The following is a 20,986-nucleotide window of genomic DNA, read 5'->3' as shown; positions in this document are numbered from 1 at the left end:
TGTGTGCTCTGACAGGGTGTAGCACTGTGTGCTCTGACAGGGTGTAGCGCTGTGTGCTCTGACAGGGTGTAGCGCTGTGTGCTCTGACAGGGTGTAGCGCTGTGTGCTCTGACAGGGTGTAGCGCTGTGTGCTGCAAACTGCCTAAGGGTCTTTGGCTCCTAATTTTTCCTCAGGATTGATCCCTGAAAGCTTTCCTATATTTGGGTATAGTTGCAAGGTAGCAGAGGTTTGAATTTCGGTGGGTAGCAAGCCAAGGCTAATGAGCCCATCCTGCTCAAAGCTTACAGGTTTAGAAGCCAGTTACTCACCTTCGAAAGCTTGTCTGGTTGTCATGGCCAGGGGTGTCAATGGGGTTAAGCTCCCATTGTCTATAAAGTACTCCTAATGGCATGCGTCTCAAATAGCCTCTGACAACTAAGTCCAGCACCTGGCCTGCTCGTGTGGCTTAGATATTAAGCCCGGCGAAACTGCTCTTACTAACAGGTGAAGGGGTGAAGGCGGATACCTGGCGCCACAAAACCGGGAGCTTCGGGCAGATGGAGCTCGTCAGCCTAGTAAGGCAGTTCATCTAGGAGAGGGGTACTCTGACTTCAAACCCCCGCTGCCTTGCGGTACTGAGGCTTCAGGAGACAACCTCGAGGAGAAATCAGGAGTGAAGCCCCTTAGGCGTTGGGAGTATCAGCTATGAAATTCCCTCCGGCAGCTTCTGCAACTGAGTTGGTGCCAAATGTAATGCGATGCGTTCCTTTGGATCACATCAGCAAGGTCGAGAGAGGGATCATGACGCATGGGCCACCCATGACCCCTTTATCCAAGGCCCAGGAATGCGCCCCGGAGAGGAAACTCTGGTGCTGCTGCAAAGCGGCTAAAACAACACGGGAGACAACAGTTACGGGTTATAAGTCCAACTTGATTGGCGTAATGTATGGACGCCACGGGTTGTCTCTGACGGTGGGAGAGGTCTTCGCGCCTCACTGATCAGCTACCGCCCGCCTCAACCTGGGCAGCCCCCAGTCAGTTAGGTGCTGATCCGCCACAGCCTGCCTGCTCTAATGGGTGCTTAGAGCTTAGTTTAAAACGACAAGTAGGCTGGAAACTTGCACCAAGCAACAAAAGAAGAAAAATTAAACTGAAAAAGAAAATCCCTGTCATGCGACTGGCCACTTGGAATGTCAGGACAATGTGTCCTGGTCTCACTGATGATCTAAGGCAGATCGACGATGCAAGGAAGACGGCAGTTATAATCAACGAGCTAAAAAGGCTACATATTGACATTGCAGCCCTGCAAGAAACCCGACTGGCCGAAAACGGCATGCTCCGCGAGACTGACTACACTTTCTTTTGGAAAGGGAAAGCACAGGATGAGACTCGAATACATGGTGTGGGCTTTGCTGTCAAGAACAGTCTTCTTCCCATGATAGTCCCCCCAGTTGGTGGCTCGGAACGGCTACTAAGCATAAGTATGATGACAGCATCTGGAAAAGTCACTCTAATTAGTGCCTATGCCCCCACACTATGCTCGCCTCAGGAGGACAAAGACAAGTTCTATGAAGACCTCAAAGAAGCCATTGCAAACATTCCTCAAAAAGAACATATGATCCTTCTAGGTGACTTCAATGCCAGAGTAGGATCAGATCACACTACCTGGCCAGACTGTCTTGGGCTTTTTGGAATCGGAAAGATGAATGAGAACGGACAAAGACTGCTTGAATTCTGCACATACCATAAGCTCTGCATTACCAACACATACTTCAGAACAAAACCACAGCACTGTGTCTCATGGAGGCACCCTAGGTCTGGGCACTGGCACCAGCTGGATATGATACTGACACGAAAAAAGGACATTGGAAATATACTGCTGACACGTAGCTACCAAAGCGCGGATTGTGATACTGATCATACTTTAGTGTCATGCCGGACAAGACTGCTGCCAACTAAGATCCACACTTCACAGGGAAAAAGAAAATCACGCCTGAATACTACTAGCACAAAAAATCCTGATCTTTGCACCGAATTTGAGAACAAATTAGAGGAAGCTTTTAAAAACTTCTCTGTGACTGAGGTAGAAAAAAGCTGGACGTTTATGCGTGATACAATCTACCAAACATCGTCACTGGTCTTTGGAAACAAAACCAAGAAAAGCGAAGACTGGTTTGAAGCTAGTCTACCAGAAATGGAAACTGCCACTACGAACAAGAGAGCAGCCATGCTAATCTACAAGAAGGATCCCACCCCAAGCAACTTAATAAGGCTCAGAGCTGCACGTAACAATGCCCAAAGAGTAGCGAGACAATGTGCTAACAAATACTGGCAGGAGCTATGCGAAGATATTCAATCTTGTGCCGACTGTGGTAACATAAGAGGACTATATGAGGGCATGAGAAAAGCCTTTGGACCTCACACCAGCAAGTGTGCTCCACTCAAGTCAAAAGATGGCTCAGTCATCAGCGATCGTGCGCTGCAAATGGAACGATGGGTAGAACACTATGCAGAACTCTACCAGATTGAAAACGCCATCTCACCAAATGCTGTTTCCAACTTCCCATCACTTCCAGTTTTGACGGAATTAGACGAAACGCCCTCAGTAAAGGAGCTGAGCATTGCCATTGACATGCTTGCACATGGGAAAACACCCGGAGGAGATGGCATTCCTGCTGAAGTAATTCAGGCTGGAAAACATGCCCTAATCAAACCACTCCATGAACTGCTAAGCTTGTGCTGGGAACAAGGAATGGTCCCCAAGGAATTGAAAGACTCCAACATTGTTACAATTTATAAAAATAAAGGCGACCGCTCTGATTGTAACAATTACAGAGGCATCTCACTGCTTAGCATAGTCGGAAAGGCTTTTGCTAGAGTGTTACTAAAGCGATTACAGATCCTGGCAGATCGTGTTTATCCAGAGTCGCAGTGTGGCTTTAGGGCAGGAAGATCTACAACAGATATGATTTTCTCTCTGCGGCAGCTACAGGAGAAGAGCAGAGAACAAAAGCAGCCCCTCTTCATAGCTTTTATTGATTTGACCAAGGCCTTTGACCTTGTTAGCAGAAGCGGTCTGTTTGCTGTACTAGAGAGAATCGGCTGTCCAAATAAGTTAAGAAAACTAGTGTCAGCTTTTCACGAAAATATGCAGGGCACCGTTCAGTTTGAAAGTTCTTCCTCCAGGCCATTCTCTATTAAGAGCGGTGTAAAACAAGGATGTGTACTGGCCCCTACACTTTTTGGCATCTTCTTCTCAGTCGTACTATCCAGTGCTTTTAAATCCCTGGAAGACGGAATATACATCCATAGCAGATCCGATGGAAGGCTCTTTAACCTGGCACGTCTTAAAGCCAAAACGAAAAGGCGTCGTATCTTGATAAGGGAGCTGCTGTTTGCCGATGACGCGGCACTCGTATCTCACTCACAAGGAGGTCTACAGAAGCTAGTGAACGCCTTAGCAGCTGCTTGTCAAGAGTTTAGCCTTACTATAAGTCTCTCCAAGACCGAAATCCTGGCACAAGACGTTGCAGAAATACCTATAATACAAATTGGGAACCACACCCTTTCAGTGGTGCAGGAATTTACCTACTTGGGTTCAACAATTGTCAGTAACCTAGACTTAGACATCGAGCTGACAAAAAGGATAGGAAAAGCTACCACAGCATTGGCAAAACTCTCCAAGCGCGTCTGGGAAAATGGTAAATTGACCACAGCGACCAAAATCCTAGTCTACAACGCCTGTGTTGTGAGCACTTTCCTTTATGGCAGTGAAAGCTGGTCAACATACATGTACCAAGAGCACAGATTGAATAGTTTCCACTTGCGCTGCCTGAGACGCATAATGGGCATCTCTTGGAGGGACCATGTCTCCAATCAGGAAGTTTTGAGACTGGCCAATATGAACAGCATGTATGCTCTCCTGACACAAAGGAGATTACGCTGGCTCGGACATGTCACCCGCATGCCAGATGGTAGAATCCCGAAAGATATCTTATATGCTGAGCTTGTGGAAGGAGTCAGACCCAAGGGCCGCCCAAGACTAACATATAGAGATGTCTGCAAGCGAGACATGAGAGCCTCAGGCATCAGTGAAAGTATGTGGGAAAACATAGCCAAAGACCGGAGTGCATGGAGACAGACTGTGCGTGCTGGGACAACCCTTGCTGAGAACAAAAGAATTGAAGCGGCTTTAATCAAGAGGGAAAAAAAGAAAGCTGCCCTGTCTGCTAGCCCTAAATCAGAGGCATACAAATGTACGAATTGTGGCAAAGTCTGCCGTTCTAGAATTGGCTTGATTAGCCACACCAGATTCTGCCCCGTCTCAAGATTAAGCCAAAACCAGTGACTCACTTGGGCGCATCCATTGCCTTTCGAGACAAAAGGAGCCATATACTCACCTTCGACCCATCTCCCTTAGTGACAACAGTTCCGCGGACTCAATATTTGCACCACACGTTAAAGATCAAGAAATACACGAGAAACTCTTTGTCAAAACTTTTACAATGATACTTAAGGCGAATTAATAAATAAATTATAATTTAATGTTTAAAGAACTACTTCATAGAACAACAAATTCCTATATGAAACATAATATCCGTAGCAACGGATGGTAAACCCGGGACAAAAAATTTCCAGTGTGTTTGATGATTCAAGCAATACATATTTGTTGTTACTTTAATTGGTTTAAATTTGAATTTTATCAATAAAAAAAAAAAAGATATATTTGTAGCTTTAAGTTACTTTTTTACTCTTCAACTTACTAAAGTTAGAAAAAAGTTTTAAAAAATGTTGATGAATTGGCAAAAAATGCAATACAAATACAAATTAAGCAAGGGGTCTAACAAAAACAGAAAACAAGGCAAAGGGTCTACGAGACAAAAAAAAGTTTGGGAACCACTGGTCTAAATCATCATAATAGATACTGGAATTCGAGGTGGATATAATGGGGTGTCGCAGTTGTGCTGGTTAAATGGTACTTTGTCAACCGTTGATTACGGGGGTACATCTAATACAACTCAAATTTCCAGGGTATTCCTCCAACCACTTAAACTAAACAAGTGGACACAGCAGCCAAATCTTGTTATTACTGCACGGCTAAGTATCGATATTCACTTGTATGAGTCTATAGTTGTAATATATTCATCATGTATTTCTATTTCATGTAGATCTAAATAGTATATAGGCTCAATGTATTTCTCACATCCCAATGCGTTGTCCAATAGAACCAAATAAACTCAGAAACTGTTAGTTGGATCAAACAAGACCCAGGAATCTGGTAGTGATAGACCAATTGGAAGTTTTCCCCCGGGTCTCCACGTGGCGACTCAGCGATAACGTTTTGGACACAGGGCCGACCAGCTTGTGAGAACATCATATCTCCCAGTGGATAACCCCACTACCACACTACGAGACTGCGATACTACCACACTACCTCGTGTTATAAACGAAACAGCTGTTTTAGATTAAAAGTTTACAAATTAGTCGCGCGCACTTTTAGTTGGACAAATAAAAATATATACCATAGTCCCTTTTCACTACAAATAAAATGTATGCAGTTTTACAGTAAATCCTGCCCACTCCCCTAGCACGAGATCTGACTTCAACCAACTCCTAAAGGCAGCAAGGAAACCTTCTTTACGATAACTCCTCCCCCTCCCCTACCTCGAGATCTGACTTCAACCAACTCCTAAAGGCAGCAAGGAAACCTTCTTTACGCTAACTCCTCCCCAACACACACGAAGAGCATATCAGACTAAACATTATAAAGTGGAATGGAAGGCGAGTTATAGTACCAGGGGTTCTCAACCTTTGGCTCGCGATCCCCTTAGGGGACGAATGACGATTTTCCAGGTGTCGCCTAAGACCATCGGAAAAATATATTTTTTTTTGTCTAAAAAACTTGTCATTGTTTAAAATTGTTCATGGCTAATTACTACTTTTTCCTATAATTGTCATTCGAAAATAGATGTTACAAACTACTGAATCAGAATCTTTACAAGCATTTTGTTTTTCGCAGCATAAAGTTTTGTAACAGTTAAACTTACTGTCCATCAAATGGAGTGGGAAAAGCTGCGTTGTGCCATTGCGTTGCTGCCTGGTCGTGAGGTTTGCACGCTGGACTGTCGTTCAGATTTATCGATGGTCCCGGGTTCAAACCCTGCCCGCTCCCATCCCCCGTCGTCCTGCGGGAGGTTTCGACTAGGAAGTAATTATCTTCAACTCTGAAGGAACATCCGAAACATGTAAAACAAACATTTTTACAAACAAAATCCTAGAAATGATTTCTATGGTGAAGATTTACGCACGTAAGTTAAAAGCACATTCATTTCTAATTAGAAATACTCCATCGTGTAATTGGGGGTAATTTTTTCATTATATGACACATCCTGAAAATGGAGCTTGAAAAAAATAAAATATAATGACGATTTTTCACGCTATGGCTTTATTTCAATAGTTAATGCAGAAATAGAAAAAAACTTGTATGCTTCAGTGGTAATGAAGTTCTTTTAGCAGAACGAACTGCAATGTCATTTTGAAATCAAACATTTCCGAGCTTTACTGACAAGGACATACAATATTTTAGAAGAGTCTAGAAAGCCAGTAAATACGACTAAAAGATGGTTATTTTAAAGTCGAGTTTCTTTTTTGTAAATCTCTTGAAATGACTCCTACAGCATCTGATGTATGAGACACAAATTCTTGGACGAATGTTTGAAGTGACTCCAAAGATTCTGCTCCAGGTATGCTTGGATGTTGTTCTTCGTTTCAACATGTGTCAAGTGGCTCCGTGCTGCAGACATAATATGTTAAGGCTTTGGATCTGACTGTATGATTCATGGACGAATATTAGTAATTTCCACGAGAATTACATGAAGTAATAAAACAAAAAAGATGTTAGTTTTGGGAAATCGACTGTTTTAAACAGTCGACTGTTTTCAAAGCATTGTCATGAATTCGAAGCATCCAAAAATGTTCTGATTTTCATGAAACAATTTTTGTTTAATCTTCGTTATCAAGTAGAAAACAAGCCACAGTTGTAAGCGTTCTTTAGCACTGAAAGTGAACTACAGCAAATACATCCTGGTGGACGTCTAATGTTATCTTCAATGAGTTAAATCTTCAACAGCATAGTGTTATAAACCTGGTGATGGCACAGATGGGGGTAGTGGTGTGAGTGTAGTCAACCGACGCAAATCGCCCCAGGCCAGCGCAAGACGAGCGGTCAACCGTGACGAGCTACGACGGTCAGCCGAGACGAGTGTCAACACGGTGGTTCTGGAAGAATCGACGTCTTGAACAGAGCTCAGGAGCGTCACGAGAGTTGTAGTCATCTGACCACCTAGAAATGTCGAGCGGCGTTCTGTCCGGTTCGAGAAGGCCAGTAGGGACCCTATATAAGAGCGGAGGTGTCGCAGTCAAGACGGTTCACGGCAGGGGTTCAGAGCCCGGTTCACTACAGTCCGGTCGACTACAGCACAGTTCAGCGGTGTGGTTCTGTACGGAGCATTACGACGGTTCAGTGCGGAGTACTGTCAAGTACAGTTGAGACGACTGGCGTCTTGATCTTGGTCTGCGATCGAGTCCGACACAACGAGCCTAGGGTGTGAAGTCAGTCCTGAACTGTTGAACCCAGTGCAAGTCCGGAACGAGACGGAGAGGCCAGTGCAAGAGTTGATACGGCGGAACGGTGTTATCGGAGAGATATTTGTACAGTGTACGTGTTGCCAATTGTACAGTATTGGCTGTTATTTATTCAAGTATTAAAGTGTTACGTTACTCTGGAGCCCTGAGTTGTCCATTTCTTACGTTGGTGGTGTATGGTGCAGTTTGCAGAGAGCCTGGATAGTGAGATTCGTAACAATAGCTTTGCAAAACATTATTTTCCAACGTGTTAAAAGAGAACTAGATTTGATGCAGAAGATGACATTCATTCTAACCTTGCAAAGGCTGCCTCAGAATTACTGATCTGGCATGACATAAAGAAGTTTAACCTTCGCAATGAAGTTTTGGCTTTTTCAGAAATGTACGCAACAATTTTGTAGCAATGTAGGATAGAATAGCTCGATAGTTGACCATGCTCCGTCATGCTTTGTAAGTTGCCAGATAAATATAAACCATGAATAGGGTGGACACGCAATGGAAAAGTAAGTATATGTAAGTCATAAAGACAAAATGTCTATTTGTGATCTACCTATAAGCAGAAAATTACACAGTGCTTTGTGACGAAACATACAGCTCTGGCTATTCTTACAAGACATTTAAATCATGATTAGGGTTTTTAACACTAGCAAAAACACAGATGATTTTACGATTGAGTTCGCCGCATTGTGGGAAATTTCAAAATAGGCTCGCGGGACTAAAAAGGTTGAGAACCGCTGTTATACTATTAAAATAGTCTGTTTATCAAATCCATTACAGACGTTCCTTCAAAGAGAAGATAATTACGTCCTACGTGTAGCCATGTGTATGTTAATTAGAGACTTACACTGCTATGTCCTTGTTTTCCTGTCTGATTCAGGCAACTAGTTTCATGCTCTGATAGCACTAGGAGAGAGTGAGCATTTGTATGAAATTGTTCTAGAATATGGAATATGAAATGTGCCTTTATCTTTTTCTTTGTCTCAATAATAATATTTCCAAAGAATCTAATGATACAATTAGAAGGAGCAACTCTACAAATATATTGTCAACGCTTGATTCTGACTAGAAAGTACATGATTAGATATAACAGAGCCACACATTCTTTTTTTTGCTTTGCAATGATTAGAAACATCACTCGACAAATAACCAGGGGAGGTGACACATAGGATATAATTAAAACGTAGTAGCTTCCCCTTGTCCACGTGGGTCCAGTGATGGAATGGAGCCTTTTAGAGAGCATTTATTGGTACTGTGACATGAGTACAGGCGTCAGCGTCAGTGACATCTTCAATTGAATTATAAATGATTATAATGTATAAATGTCGTTTTGGTAAATACTGGCCGCGGTTATTTGGTGTATGGGAATGGATTAGAGTGTGGGGTGGGGAGCCATTCACTATAGGCCACGCATTCGTAAGCTCTCTCCGTAAAAACTATTTGGGTTGAATTAGACGCGAGTCGTGCAACTTGTCACTCGGGCTATTTACTGAACTATCGAGAACAGGTGAAGGCCGCCCACGCCTCACATCATCTTTTTGTTTCGAGTTGTGTAGCAGTTTTATTCATTAAACCCAGTCTCTATTATAGCCGTGAGCTTATCTTTGTTGCAGCCGTGAGCTTATCTTTGTTGCAGCCGTGAGCTTATCTTTGTTGCAGCCGTGAGCTTATCTTTGTTACAGCCGTGAGCTTATCTTTGTTGCAGCCGTGAGCTTATCTTTGTTGCAGCCGTGAGCTTATCTTTGTTACAGCCGTGAGCTTATCTTTGTTGCAGCCGTGAGCTTATCTTTGTTGCAGCCGTTAGCTTATCTTTGTTACAGCAGTGAGCTTATCTTTGTTGCAGCCGTGAGATAATCTTTGTTACGACTGTTATATTATCTATGTTACAGTAAAGACTATCTCTTTTACAGCTTTGAGATCATCTGTTACATCTGTGATATTATCTCTATTACAGCTGTGAGATTATCTCTTTAAAAAAAAGGCAAGCTTAATAGCAGTAGTTTGTTTACTAAAGAGCCCACGATACTTTCTATTTAGCTGAAGCTATTATAATTAAATACATTTTATTCTACTTCTAGAATGAAGATGATTAAATTACAGACCCAAAATCTACTACCATGTGACAGCGATGGATATCGAATGATACCAATCAGAGAGCCTTTGAAGGTCGATCGATGTTCTTTGGGAAGAAGGAGTCAGATTAATATCATCGATTTTTTGTGATGTTTATTAAAAAGTAATAATTTGTATGAAAAGGAAATACAAAAGGAAAAAAAAAAAATAAATAAATATTTTGTAGCGTTAACACATAGACTTGTATATATTATACCTAGACTGGAAAAAGGAAACACATTCTTATCCGATTATTATCAGTATATATATATATATATATATATATATATATACATATATATATATATATATACATATATATATATATATATATATATATATATATATATATATATATATATATATATATATATATATATATATATATATATATATATATATATATATATATATATATATATATATATATTTCATTTACTTTTACATTTACTTTTCAAGCTGTAATGGAAGTCGCCCTAAATGTACGGAAATCATTCTTTTCTAACTTAGAAAAGTAATGATCTTTAGTTTTCAAAGTCTAGAAATAATGCAATACCATTTTACGGATTTTATAAATAGAATGGGCTATCTATCACAGAACTATATATTCAAGCAAATCTTTGAAACAAAGCCATTTCCTGTTAGTTTCCATTGAGATAATGTTTAGAAAATCCTAAATGGAAATAATTGCTGGGGGGGGGGGACGGAATTAAGTGACTGATTTTTGCTTTCATTTTGTTTATTTTAGGTGAGATTTTAATACTAAATGATCACTTACCACAGCACAGCCAAGAGGGATTTGAGTTAAAAACCCTCTACCAGGAGGTTTTGAGATTTAAAAACCCCTATCAGGGGGTTTTGAGATACAAATCTCTCTACCAGGGGTTTTGAGTTTAAAACCCCCTACCAGGGGTTTTGCAGTTAAATCCCCCTCTTCTATAAACAAAACTGAAAAAAATGAAAACGACAATTCCAAATTCCAAGAAAACAGCTAAGGAAGATTTTAACTTTAATACCGCCTCCAAAAATTACGATAAACCCCCTCTCAATATAAAAAAGCAAATTACACACTCACGATTCTATGAGCGTAACCAAAGGGGTTTTGAGTTTACCCCCCCCCCCCACTCCAGTTGGGGTTTGAAGCTAAAAAGTACCTAAAAATATTTTTAAAAAATCAAATTACACACTATAAAATATATGAGCGTAGCCAAAGGGGTTTGAGTTTAAAAGCCCCTGCCAGCGGGGTTTGAAGCTGAAAACTACTTCTTCAATTTAAAAAAAAAAAGCAAATTACGCACTCAAAATGCCATGAGCGTAGCCAAAGGGGGTTTTGAGTTTAAATCCCCCTCCTCCAGATGGCTTTTTCTTTAAAGTTTAAAACCCCTCCAGATGGTTTTGAGTTTGAAATTCCCCTACAGAGCGTTTTGAGTTGGAAACCTCTCTCTTCAAAATTATTTTAAAGCAAACTACAGTCACCAAATTCTATGATCGTAGTTAAATGATGTTTTGAATTAAAAAAAAACAACAACAAAAAAAAAACCTCAATGATTTTGACGATAAAACTTTCCTTTTCGATATAAAATCTAAAGCGAAATACAGGCATGTACTTCCAAGAGCGTAGTCAAGAGAGGTTACAAATTTCTACCAGTGACTTGGGCTCCATTAATAAAGTGTGAATAGTCTTCTGTCGAAATTAAAAAACACTAAATGTGGCTCAAGAAAGATGGCTAAGACAGATTTTAGGAGTCAGTTATAGAGATCGGGTCTAAATCAAAGAAATCATATGCCGAACTGGGAGTCGAATCCTTAGTAAGGTTGTGACAGAGCGTCGCATGAGGTTTTGCGGGACATGTTCTCCGACAAAATGAATTACGCATAATAAGAGTTACGGAAACAGCTTGCCGGAAAATGCGCCGAAGGGCGCGAGAGGGTCTAAGCCAGTAAGAATAGCACATTAGGTTTTTGAAATAAAACTTTTTAATAGAAAGATAATTCACTGTAGATACCTCAGAATATGCATTTTGTTGGCTTTCAATACCAGAAATAGTATTCGCTGGGGGAGCGCTGCGAGCTCCCCCAGACCCCCTTGCTAGCAAGGGCGGGGAGTCTACAAGTTTTCCACTAATTCCAGGAAGAACCTATTCTATGGCACAATAAACGTCTTCCAAAAGGGTCAGAATGTAATAAAGATTAATTATGTACACACACACACACACACACACACACACACATATAATATTTTTTTTCCGCAGGACCCCCCCCCCACCCCGAAAAAAAAATCCTGGCTACGCCCATGCTAGATATAATATATATAGGTCTGTGAGTCAACACTTTTACAATGTCAATAGCTACTCCTTTTATCTGCATTATCTGGTTCTTTCAAATAATGTGTAGGTTTGGGTCACTTCTGCCATGTTGAAATAATTGTGTGCTACAAACGAAACTGCCAAAGACATAAAATATATAGACCGGAAGACAGGAAATGATGTATAGCCATTTTTTGAGCTATATCTGTGGAAACGTTTTTTTTTTTTTTATAAATGGTGCATAAGATTCTAGGAATTTAAAACAATGATCTTCAATTTACTTTACAAAAGAAAAAAAAACGGTTTGTAGTAGTCTCCCTTAACTCAATATACGCTTTTTTTTTTAAATTGTATTTTGGTTTATGTCAACCCACTCTGTCTGTCTGGTAAAAAGTTTGAACACGTTATTTTTTCCACACCCATTCTCGGATCAAGTTGAAACTTCGCACAATTATTCATTGGTACAGACAAGACATGAGTCAATAATTTAAAAAAGTAACCAATCAGTCAATTAATTACTAGTAATTATTTTGTTTCATAACAACAGGGTAAAGTAATAATAATAATAATAATAATAATAATAATAATAAATGGCTAAATTTGTTGCGTTTAGTCCCCTTAAATAAATGTCAACGCTATTTCTCCCTCACGTATTCGTCGATCACGTTGATACTTTAAACAATTATTTATTGGACCTAACAACACGTGGATCAATAAAATACTCAATTAGTCCAGTCTAGATAGTGTATATATAGGTCTATATAAGTATATATATTGTCTAGTCTAGATATTGTATATATAGGTCTGTCAGTCTGTCCCTAATGCTTTGTTTGATTTTTTATAATAATTTCATTAATATGGGAATTCTATGATAGTATTTTCCTTTATTATATAACATTTAGGTATTTTGAGTTTTTGCCTGTATAATTGGTTTACCATGAATAAGATATGTGGTATTTATATGTTGTAGTGTTTTTGTTAGTCCTTAATAATTGACATTTTTCTTTGTGGAGAGACATGCTCCAACTTTTTTCCCTTTTCTGCAATCGATCTGGAACTAATTCTCTTTCTAAAATTTCTGTATCATGTATTGTTTTTATTGTTTTATATAATATTCAATCGTCTGCAAATAATGTGACTTTTGTTTCTGAACTAATGCAATTTGGTCAATCATTTATGTCAATTAGAAATAGAAGTGGAAGACTGTTCCTTAAAGTTTATCTGAGCTTATTGTTGTTGGTGTTGATCTAGAGACATTTATTATTACAGATTGAGTTTGTTCTCTCCCTAGCAAAAAAATCCTAAATCCATTTATGTCATAAACTGGACAGAAACAAAGTTTGTGAAATCATAAGAATGTCTTCATAACGTTCTAGAATTAAGACCAATAATATTGGCCCAAGGCTAATTGTTCACGCCAATCGAATTGAACGCGGAATAAAATGAACTTATTGTTATCACTGGAACTAACTATCATTATATTGGTAACAAACCAACTGAATAAATGGAAGTTTCTAGCTTTGCAGCTATGACCACGTGTAACCAAGAACAAAATCACGAGATTTTAACGGCTTCTCAAGGCTCCAGCCATAAACCATTAAGGTACCCCTTTAGGTTGTCAGGTTAAATGAAACTTGTAAATGTAATGAATGTCCAACACAAGCTCAATCCTAGATTAAAGTAGAAGCTATGTGGAATCTCTAGACAGTGTTTTTGTGGATGGTCCTCAACTAAAGTCTTTAATGAGTGAACTTCTATTTAGCTCCTCCTTCGTGATCGAAGATGAGCACATTTCTCAAATCCTATAGACTCGAAGATGCCTGCAAAGTCCAATCCTCGCTTTAAAAAGCCGGCCGCATACGTGGAATTGGTAAGTTTGGTCAGTTGCAGATAGGCCAGCTTCTTCTCTCAGCTTTCTTTTATTTCGGCACTACGTCTAACTACGTCATGAACCTCTTCTCACAGCACTATCTCTAACTACGTCATGAACCTTTTCTCACAGCACTACGTCTAACTACGTCATGAACCTCTTCTCACAGCACTACGTCATGAACCTCTTCTCACAGCACTATGTCATGAACCTCTTCTCACAGCACTATGTCTAACTACGTCATGAACCTCTTCTCACAGCACTATCTCTAATTACGTCATGAACCTCTTCTCACAGCACTATGTCTAACTACGTCATGAACCTCTTCTCACAGCACTACGTCTAACTACGTCATGAACCTTTTCTCACAGCACTACGTCTAACTACGTCAGGACCCTCTTCTCACAGCACTATGTCTAACTACGTCATGAACCTCTTCTCACAGCACTACGTCATGAACCTCTTCTCACAGCACTATGTCATGAACCTCTTCTCACAGCACTATGTCTAACTACGTCATGAACCTCTTCTCACAGCACTATCTCTAATTACGTCATGAACCTCTTCTCACAGCACTATGTCTAACTACGTCATGAACCTCTTCTCACAGCACTACGTCTAACTACGTCATGAACCTTTTCTCACAGCACTACGTCTAACTACGTCAGGACCCTCTTCTCACAGCACTACGTCTAACTACGTCATGAACCTCTTCTCACAGCACTACGTCTAACTATGTCATTAACCTGTTCTCACAGCACCACGTCTAACTACGTCATGAACCTTTTCCCACAACACCACGTCTAACTACGTCATGAACCTCATCTCACAGCACTACGTCTAACTACGTCATGAACCTCTTCTCACAGCACTATGTCTAACTACGTCATGAACCTCTTCTCACAGCACTACGTCTATCTACCTAATGAACCTCTTCTCACAGCACTATGTCTAACTACGTCATGAACCTCTTCTCACAGCAAAACGTCTAACTACGTCATTAACCTCTTCTCACAGCACTACGTCTAACTACGTCATGAACCTCTTCTCACAGCACTACGTCTAACTACGTCATGAACCTCTTCTCACAGAACTATGTCTAACTACGTCATGAACCTCTTCTCACAGCACTATGTCTAACTACGTCATGAACCTCTTCTCACAGCACTATCTCTAATTACGTCATGAACCTCTTCTCACAGCACTACGTCATGAACCTCTTCTCACAGCACTACGTCTAACTACGTCATGAACCTCTTCTCACAGCACTACGTCATGAACCTCTTCTCACAGCACTACGTCATGAACCTCTTCTCACAGCACTACGTCTAACTACGTCATGAACCTCTTCTCACAGCACTATCTCTAACTACGTCATAAACCTCTTCTCACAGCACTATGTCTAACTACGTCATAAACCTCTTCTCACAGTACTATGTCAAACTACGTCATGAAACTCTTCTCACAGCACTATGTCTAACTACGTCATGAATCTTTTCTCACAGCACTACGTCTAACTACGTCATGAACCTCTTCTCAATGCACTACGTCATGAACCTCTTCTCACAGCACTACGTCTAACTACGTCATGAACCTCTTCTCACAGCACTATCTCTAACTACGTTATGAACCTCTTCTCACATCACTACGTCTAACTACGTCATGAACCTCTTCTCACAGCACTACGTCTAACTACGTCATGAACCTCTCCTCACAGAACTATGTCTAACTACGTCATGAACCTCTTCTCACAGCACTATGTCTAACTACGTCATGAACCTCTTCTCACAGCACTATCTCTAATTACGTCATGAACCTCTTCTCACAGCACTACGTCATGAACCTCTTCTCACAGCACTACGTCTAACTACGTCATGAACCTCTTCTCACAGCACTACGTCATGAACCTCTTCTCACAGCACTATGTCTAACTACGTCATAAACCTCTTCTCACAGTACTATGTCAAACTACGTCATGAAACTCTTCTCACAGCACTATGTCTAACTACGTCATGAACCTTTTCTCACAGCACTACGTCTAACTACGTCATGAACCTCTTCTCACAGCACTATCTCTAAGTACGTCATGAACCTCTTCTCACAGCACTATGTCAAACTACGTCATGAACCTCTTCTCACAGCACTATGTCTAACTACGTCATGAACCTCTTCTCACAGAACTACGTCTAACTACGTCATGAACCTCTTCTCACAGCACTATGTCAAACTACGTCATGAACCTCTTCTCACAGCACTATGTCTAACTACGTCATGAACCTCTTCTCACAGCACTACGTCTAACTACGTCATGAACCTCTTCTCAATGCACTACGTCATGAACCTCTTCTCACAGCACTACGTCTAACTACGTCATGAACCTCTTCTCACAGCACTATCTCTAACTACGTTATGAACCTCTTCTCACATCACTACGTCTAACTACGTCATGAACCTCTTCTCACAGCACTACGTCTAACTACGTCATGAACCTCTCCTCACAGAACTATGTCTAACTACGTCATGAACCTCTTCTCACAGCACTATGTCTAACTACGTCATGAACCTCTTCTCACAGCACTATCTCTAATTACGTCATGAACCTCTTCTCACAGCACTACGTCATGAACCTCTTCTCACAGCACTACGTCTAACTACGTCATGAACCTCTTCTCACAGCACTACGTCATGAACCTCTTCTCACAGCACTATGTCTAACTACGTCATAAACCTCTTCTCACAGTACTATGTCAAACTACGTCATGAAACTCTTCTCACAGCACTATGTCTAACTACGTCATGAACCTTTTCTCACAGCACTACGTCTAACTACGTCATGAACCTCTTCTCACAGCACTATCTCTAAGTACGTCATGAACCTCTTCTCACAGCACTATGTCAAACTACGTCATGAACCTCTTCTCACAGCACTATGTCTAACTACGTCATGAACCTCTTCTCACAGAACTACGTCCAACTACGTCATAATATTTTTCTTACAGCACTACGTCTAATTACGTCATGAACCTCTTCACACAGCACTACGTCTAACTACGTCATGAACCTCTTCTCACAGCACTACGTCTAACTACGTCATGAACCTCTTCTCACAGCACTACGTCTAACTACGTCATGAACCTTTTCTTACAGCACTACGTCTAACTACGTCATGAACCTTTTCTTACAGCACTACGTCTAACTACGTCATGAACCTTTTCTTACAGCACTACGTCTAACTACGTCATGAACCTTTTCTCACAGCACTATGTCTAACTACCTCATAAACCTCTTCTCACAAAACTACATCTAACTACGCCATGAAACTCTTCTCACAGCACTACGTCTAACTACGTCATGAATTTTTTCTTACAGCACTACGTCTAACTACGTCATAAACCTCTTCTCACAGCACTACGTCATGAACCTCTTCTCACAGCACTACGTCATGAACCTCTTCTCACAGCACTACGTCTAACTACGTCATGAACCTCTTCTCACAGCACTATCTCTAACTACGTCATGAACCTCTTCTCACAGCACTATGTCTAACTACGTCATAAACCTCTTCTCACAGCACTATGTCAAACTACGTCATGAAACTCTTCTCACAGCACTATGTCTAACTACGTCATGAACCTCTTCTCACAGCACTATGTCTAACTACGTCATGAACCTCTTCTCACAGCACTACGTCTAACTACGTCATGAACCTCTTCTCACAGCACTACGTCTAACTACGTCATGAACCTCTTCTCACAGCACTACGTCTAACTACGTCATGAACCTCTTCTCACAGCACTATGTCTAACTACGTCATGAACCTCTTCTCACAGCACTACGTCTAACTACGTCATGAACCTTTTCTCACAGCACTACGTCTAACTACGTCAGGACCCTCTTCTCACAGCACTACGTCTAACTACGTCATGAACCTCTTCTCACAGCACTACGTCTAACTATGTCATTAACCTGTTCTCACAGCACCACGTCTAACTACGTCATGAACCTTTTCCCACAACACCACGTCTAACTACGTCATGAACCTCATCTCACAGCACTACGTCTAACTACGTCATGAATATCTTCTCACAGCACTATGTCTAACTACGTCATGAACCTCTTCTCACAGCACTACGTCTATCTACCTAATGAACCTCTTCTCACAGCACTATGTCTAACTACGTCATGAACTTTTTTCTTACAGCACAACGTCTGACTACGTCATGAACCTCTTCTCACAGCACTACGTCTAACTACGTCATAAACCTCTTCTCACAGCAAAACGTCTAACTACGTCATTAACCTCTTCTCACAGCACTACGTCTAACTACGTCATGAACCTCTTCTCACAGCACCACGTCTAACTACGTCATGAACCTCTTCTCAAAGCACTACGTCAAACTACGTTATGAACCTCTTCTCACATCACTACGTCTAACTACGTCATGAACCTCTTCTCAGAGCACTACGTCTAACTACGTCATGAACCTCTTCTCACAGAACTATGTCTAACTACGTCATGAACCTCTTCTCACAGCACTATGTCTAACTACGTCATGAACCTTTTCTCACAGCACTATCTCTAATTACGTCATGAACCTCTTCTCACAGCACTACGTCATGAACCTCTTCTCACAGCACTACGTCTAACTACGTCATGAACCTCTTCTCACAGCACTACGTCATGAACCTCTTCTCACAGCACTACGTCATGAACCTCTTCTTACAGCACTACGTCTAACTACGTCATGAACCTCTTCTCACAGCACTATCTCTAACTACGTCATGAACCTCTTCTCACAGCACTATGTCTAACTACGTCATAAACCTCTTCTCACAGTACTATGTCAAACTACGTCATGAAACTCTTCTAACAGCACTATGTCTAACTACGTCATGAACCTTTTCTCACAGCACTACGTCTAACTACGTCATAAACCTCTTCTTACAGCACTATCTCTAACTACGTCATGAACCTCTTCTCACAGCACTATGTCAAACTACGTCATGAACCTCTTCTCACAGCACTATGTCTAACTACGTCATGAACCTCTTCTCACAGAACTACGTCTAACTACGTCATACTATTTTTCTTACAGCACTACGTCTAATTACGTCATGAACCTCTTCTCACAGCACTACGTCTAACTACGTCATGAACCTATTCTCACAGCACTACGTCTAACTAAGTCAAACTACGTCATGAACCTCTTCTCACAGCACTACGTCTAACTACGTCATGAACCTTTTCTTAAAGCACTACGTCTAACTACGTCATGAACCTTTTCTTACAGCACTACGTCTAACTACGTCATGAACCTTTTCTTACAGCACTACGTCTAACTACGTCATGAACCTTTTCTCACAGCACTTTGTCTAACTACCTCATAAACCTCTTCTCACAAAACTACATCTAACTACGCCATGAAACTCTTCTCACAGCACTACGTCTAACTACGTCATGAATTTTTTCTTACAGCACTACGTCTAACTACGTCATAAACCTCTTCTCACAGCACTATGTCAAACTACGTCATGAACCTCTTCTCACAGCACTATCTCTAACTACGTCATGAACCTCTTCTCACAGCACTATGTCTAACTACGTCATAAACCTCTTCTCACAGTACTATGTCAAACTACGTCATGAAACTCTTCTCACAGCACTATGTCTAACTACGTCATGAACCTTTTCTCACAGCACTACGTCTAACTACGTCATGAACCTCTTCTCACAGCACTATCTCTAACTACGTCATGAACCTCTTCTTACAGCACTATGTTAAACTACGTCATGAACCTCTTCTCACAGCACTATGTCTAACTACGTCATGAACCTCTTCTCACAGAACTACGTCTAACTACGTCATAATATTTTTCTTACAGCACTACGTCAAATTACGTCATGAACCTCTTCTCACAGCACTACGTCTAACTACGTCATGAACCTCTTCTCACAGCACTACGTCTAACTACGTCATGAACCTCTTCTCACAGCACTACGTCTAACTACGTCATGAACCTTTTCTTACAGCACTACGTCTAACTACGTCATGAACCTTTTCTCACAGCACTACGTCTAACTACGTCATGAACCTTTTCTCACAGCACTATGTCTAACTACCTCATAAACCTCTTCTCACAAAACTACATCTAACTACGCCATGAAACTCTTCTCACAGCACTATGTCTAACTACGTCATGAACCTCTTCTCACAGCACTATGTCTAACTACGTCATGAACCTCTTTCACAGCACTACGTCTAACTACGTCATGAACCTCTTCTCACAGCACTACGTCTAACTACGTCATGAACCTCTTCTCACAGCACTATGTCTAACTACGTCATGAACCTCTTCTCACAGCACTACGTCTAACTACGTCATGAACCTTTTCTTACAGCACTACGTCTAACTACGTCAGGACCCTCTTCTCACAGCACTACGTCTAACTACGTCATGAACCTCTTCTCACAGCACTACGTCTAACTATGTCATGAACCTGTTCTCACAGCACCACGTCTAACTACGTCATGAACCTTTTCCCACAACACCACGTCTAACTACGTCATGAACCTCATCTCACAGCACTACGTCTAACTACGTCATGAACCTCTTCTCACAGCACTATGTCTAACTACGTCATGAACCTCTTCTCACAGCACTATGTCTAACTACGTCATGAACCTTTTCTCACATCACTACGTTTAACTACGTCATGAACCTCTTCTCACAGCACTACGTCTAACTACGTCATGAACCTCTTCTCACAGCACCACGTCTAACTACGTCATGAACCTTTTCTCACAGCACTACGTCTAACTACGTCATGAACCTCTTCTCACAGCACTACGTCATGAACCTCTTCTCACAGCACTATGTCATGAAACTCTTCTCACAGCACTATGTCTAACTACGTCATGAACCTCTTCTTACAGCACTATGTCTAACTACGTCATGAACCTCTTCTCACAGCACTAAGTCTAACTACGTCATGAACCTCTTCTAACAGCACTACGTCTAACTACGTCATGAACCTCTTCTCAGAGCACTACGTCTAACTACGTTATGAACCTCTTC

The 20,986-nt window shown here is 41.0% G+C and overlaps 1 protein-coding gene across 2 annotated transcripts in view; it reads right to left on the bottom strand.

Annotated features, from left to right (window-relative positions):
* LOC106069499 (sensorin-A-like) overlaps window positions 1–20,986 on the bottom strand; it is a 50,123-nt gene that overhangs the window by 11,445 nt on the left and 17,692 nt on the right. The window contains exon 1 of one of the 2 annotated variants that reach the window (XM_056014647.1): window positions 9,724–9,755. The exons of the other annotated variant lie outside the window; for it this stretch is intronic. Coding sequence (XP_055870622.1) covers window positions 9,724–9,740 — 17 coding nt within the window. The 5' untranslated portion in view covers window positions 9,741–9,755. Of the gene's footprint in view, window positions 1–9,723; window positions 9,756–20,986 lie in introns of those variants that run through there. 2 annotated transcript variants of the gene reach the window in all.

Source organism: Biomphalaria glabrata, chromosome 16 (genome assembly GCF_947242115.1).
Source record: "Biomphalaria glabrata chromosome 16, xgBioGlab47.1, whole genome shotgun sequence".
NCBI classification, from domain to species: domain Eukaryota; kingdom Metazoa; phylum Mollusca; class Gastropoda; family Planorbidae; genus Biomphalaria; species Biomphalaria glabrata.
This window is presented reverse-complemented; position numbering and strand designations above follow the sequence as displayed.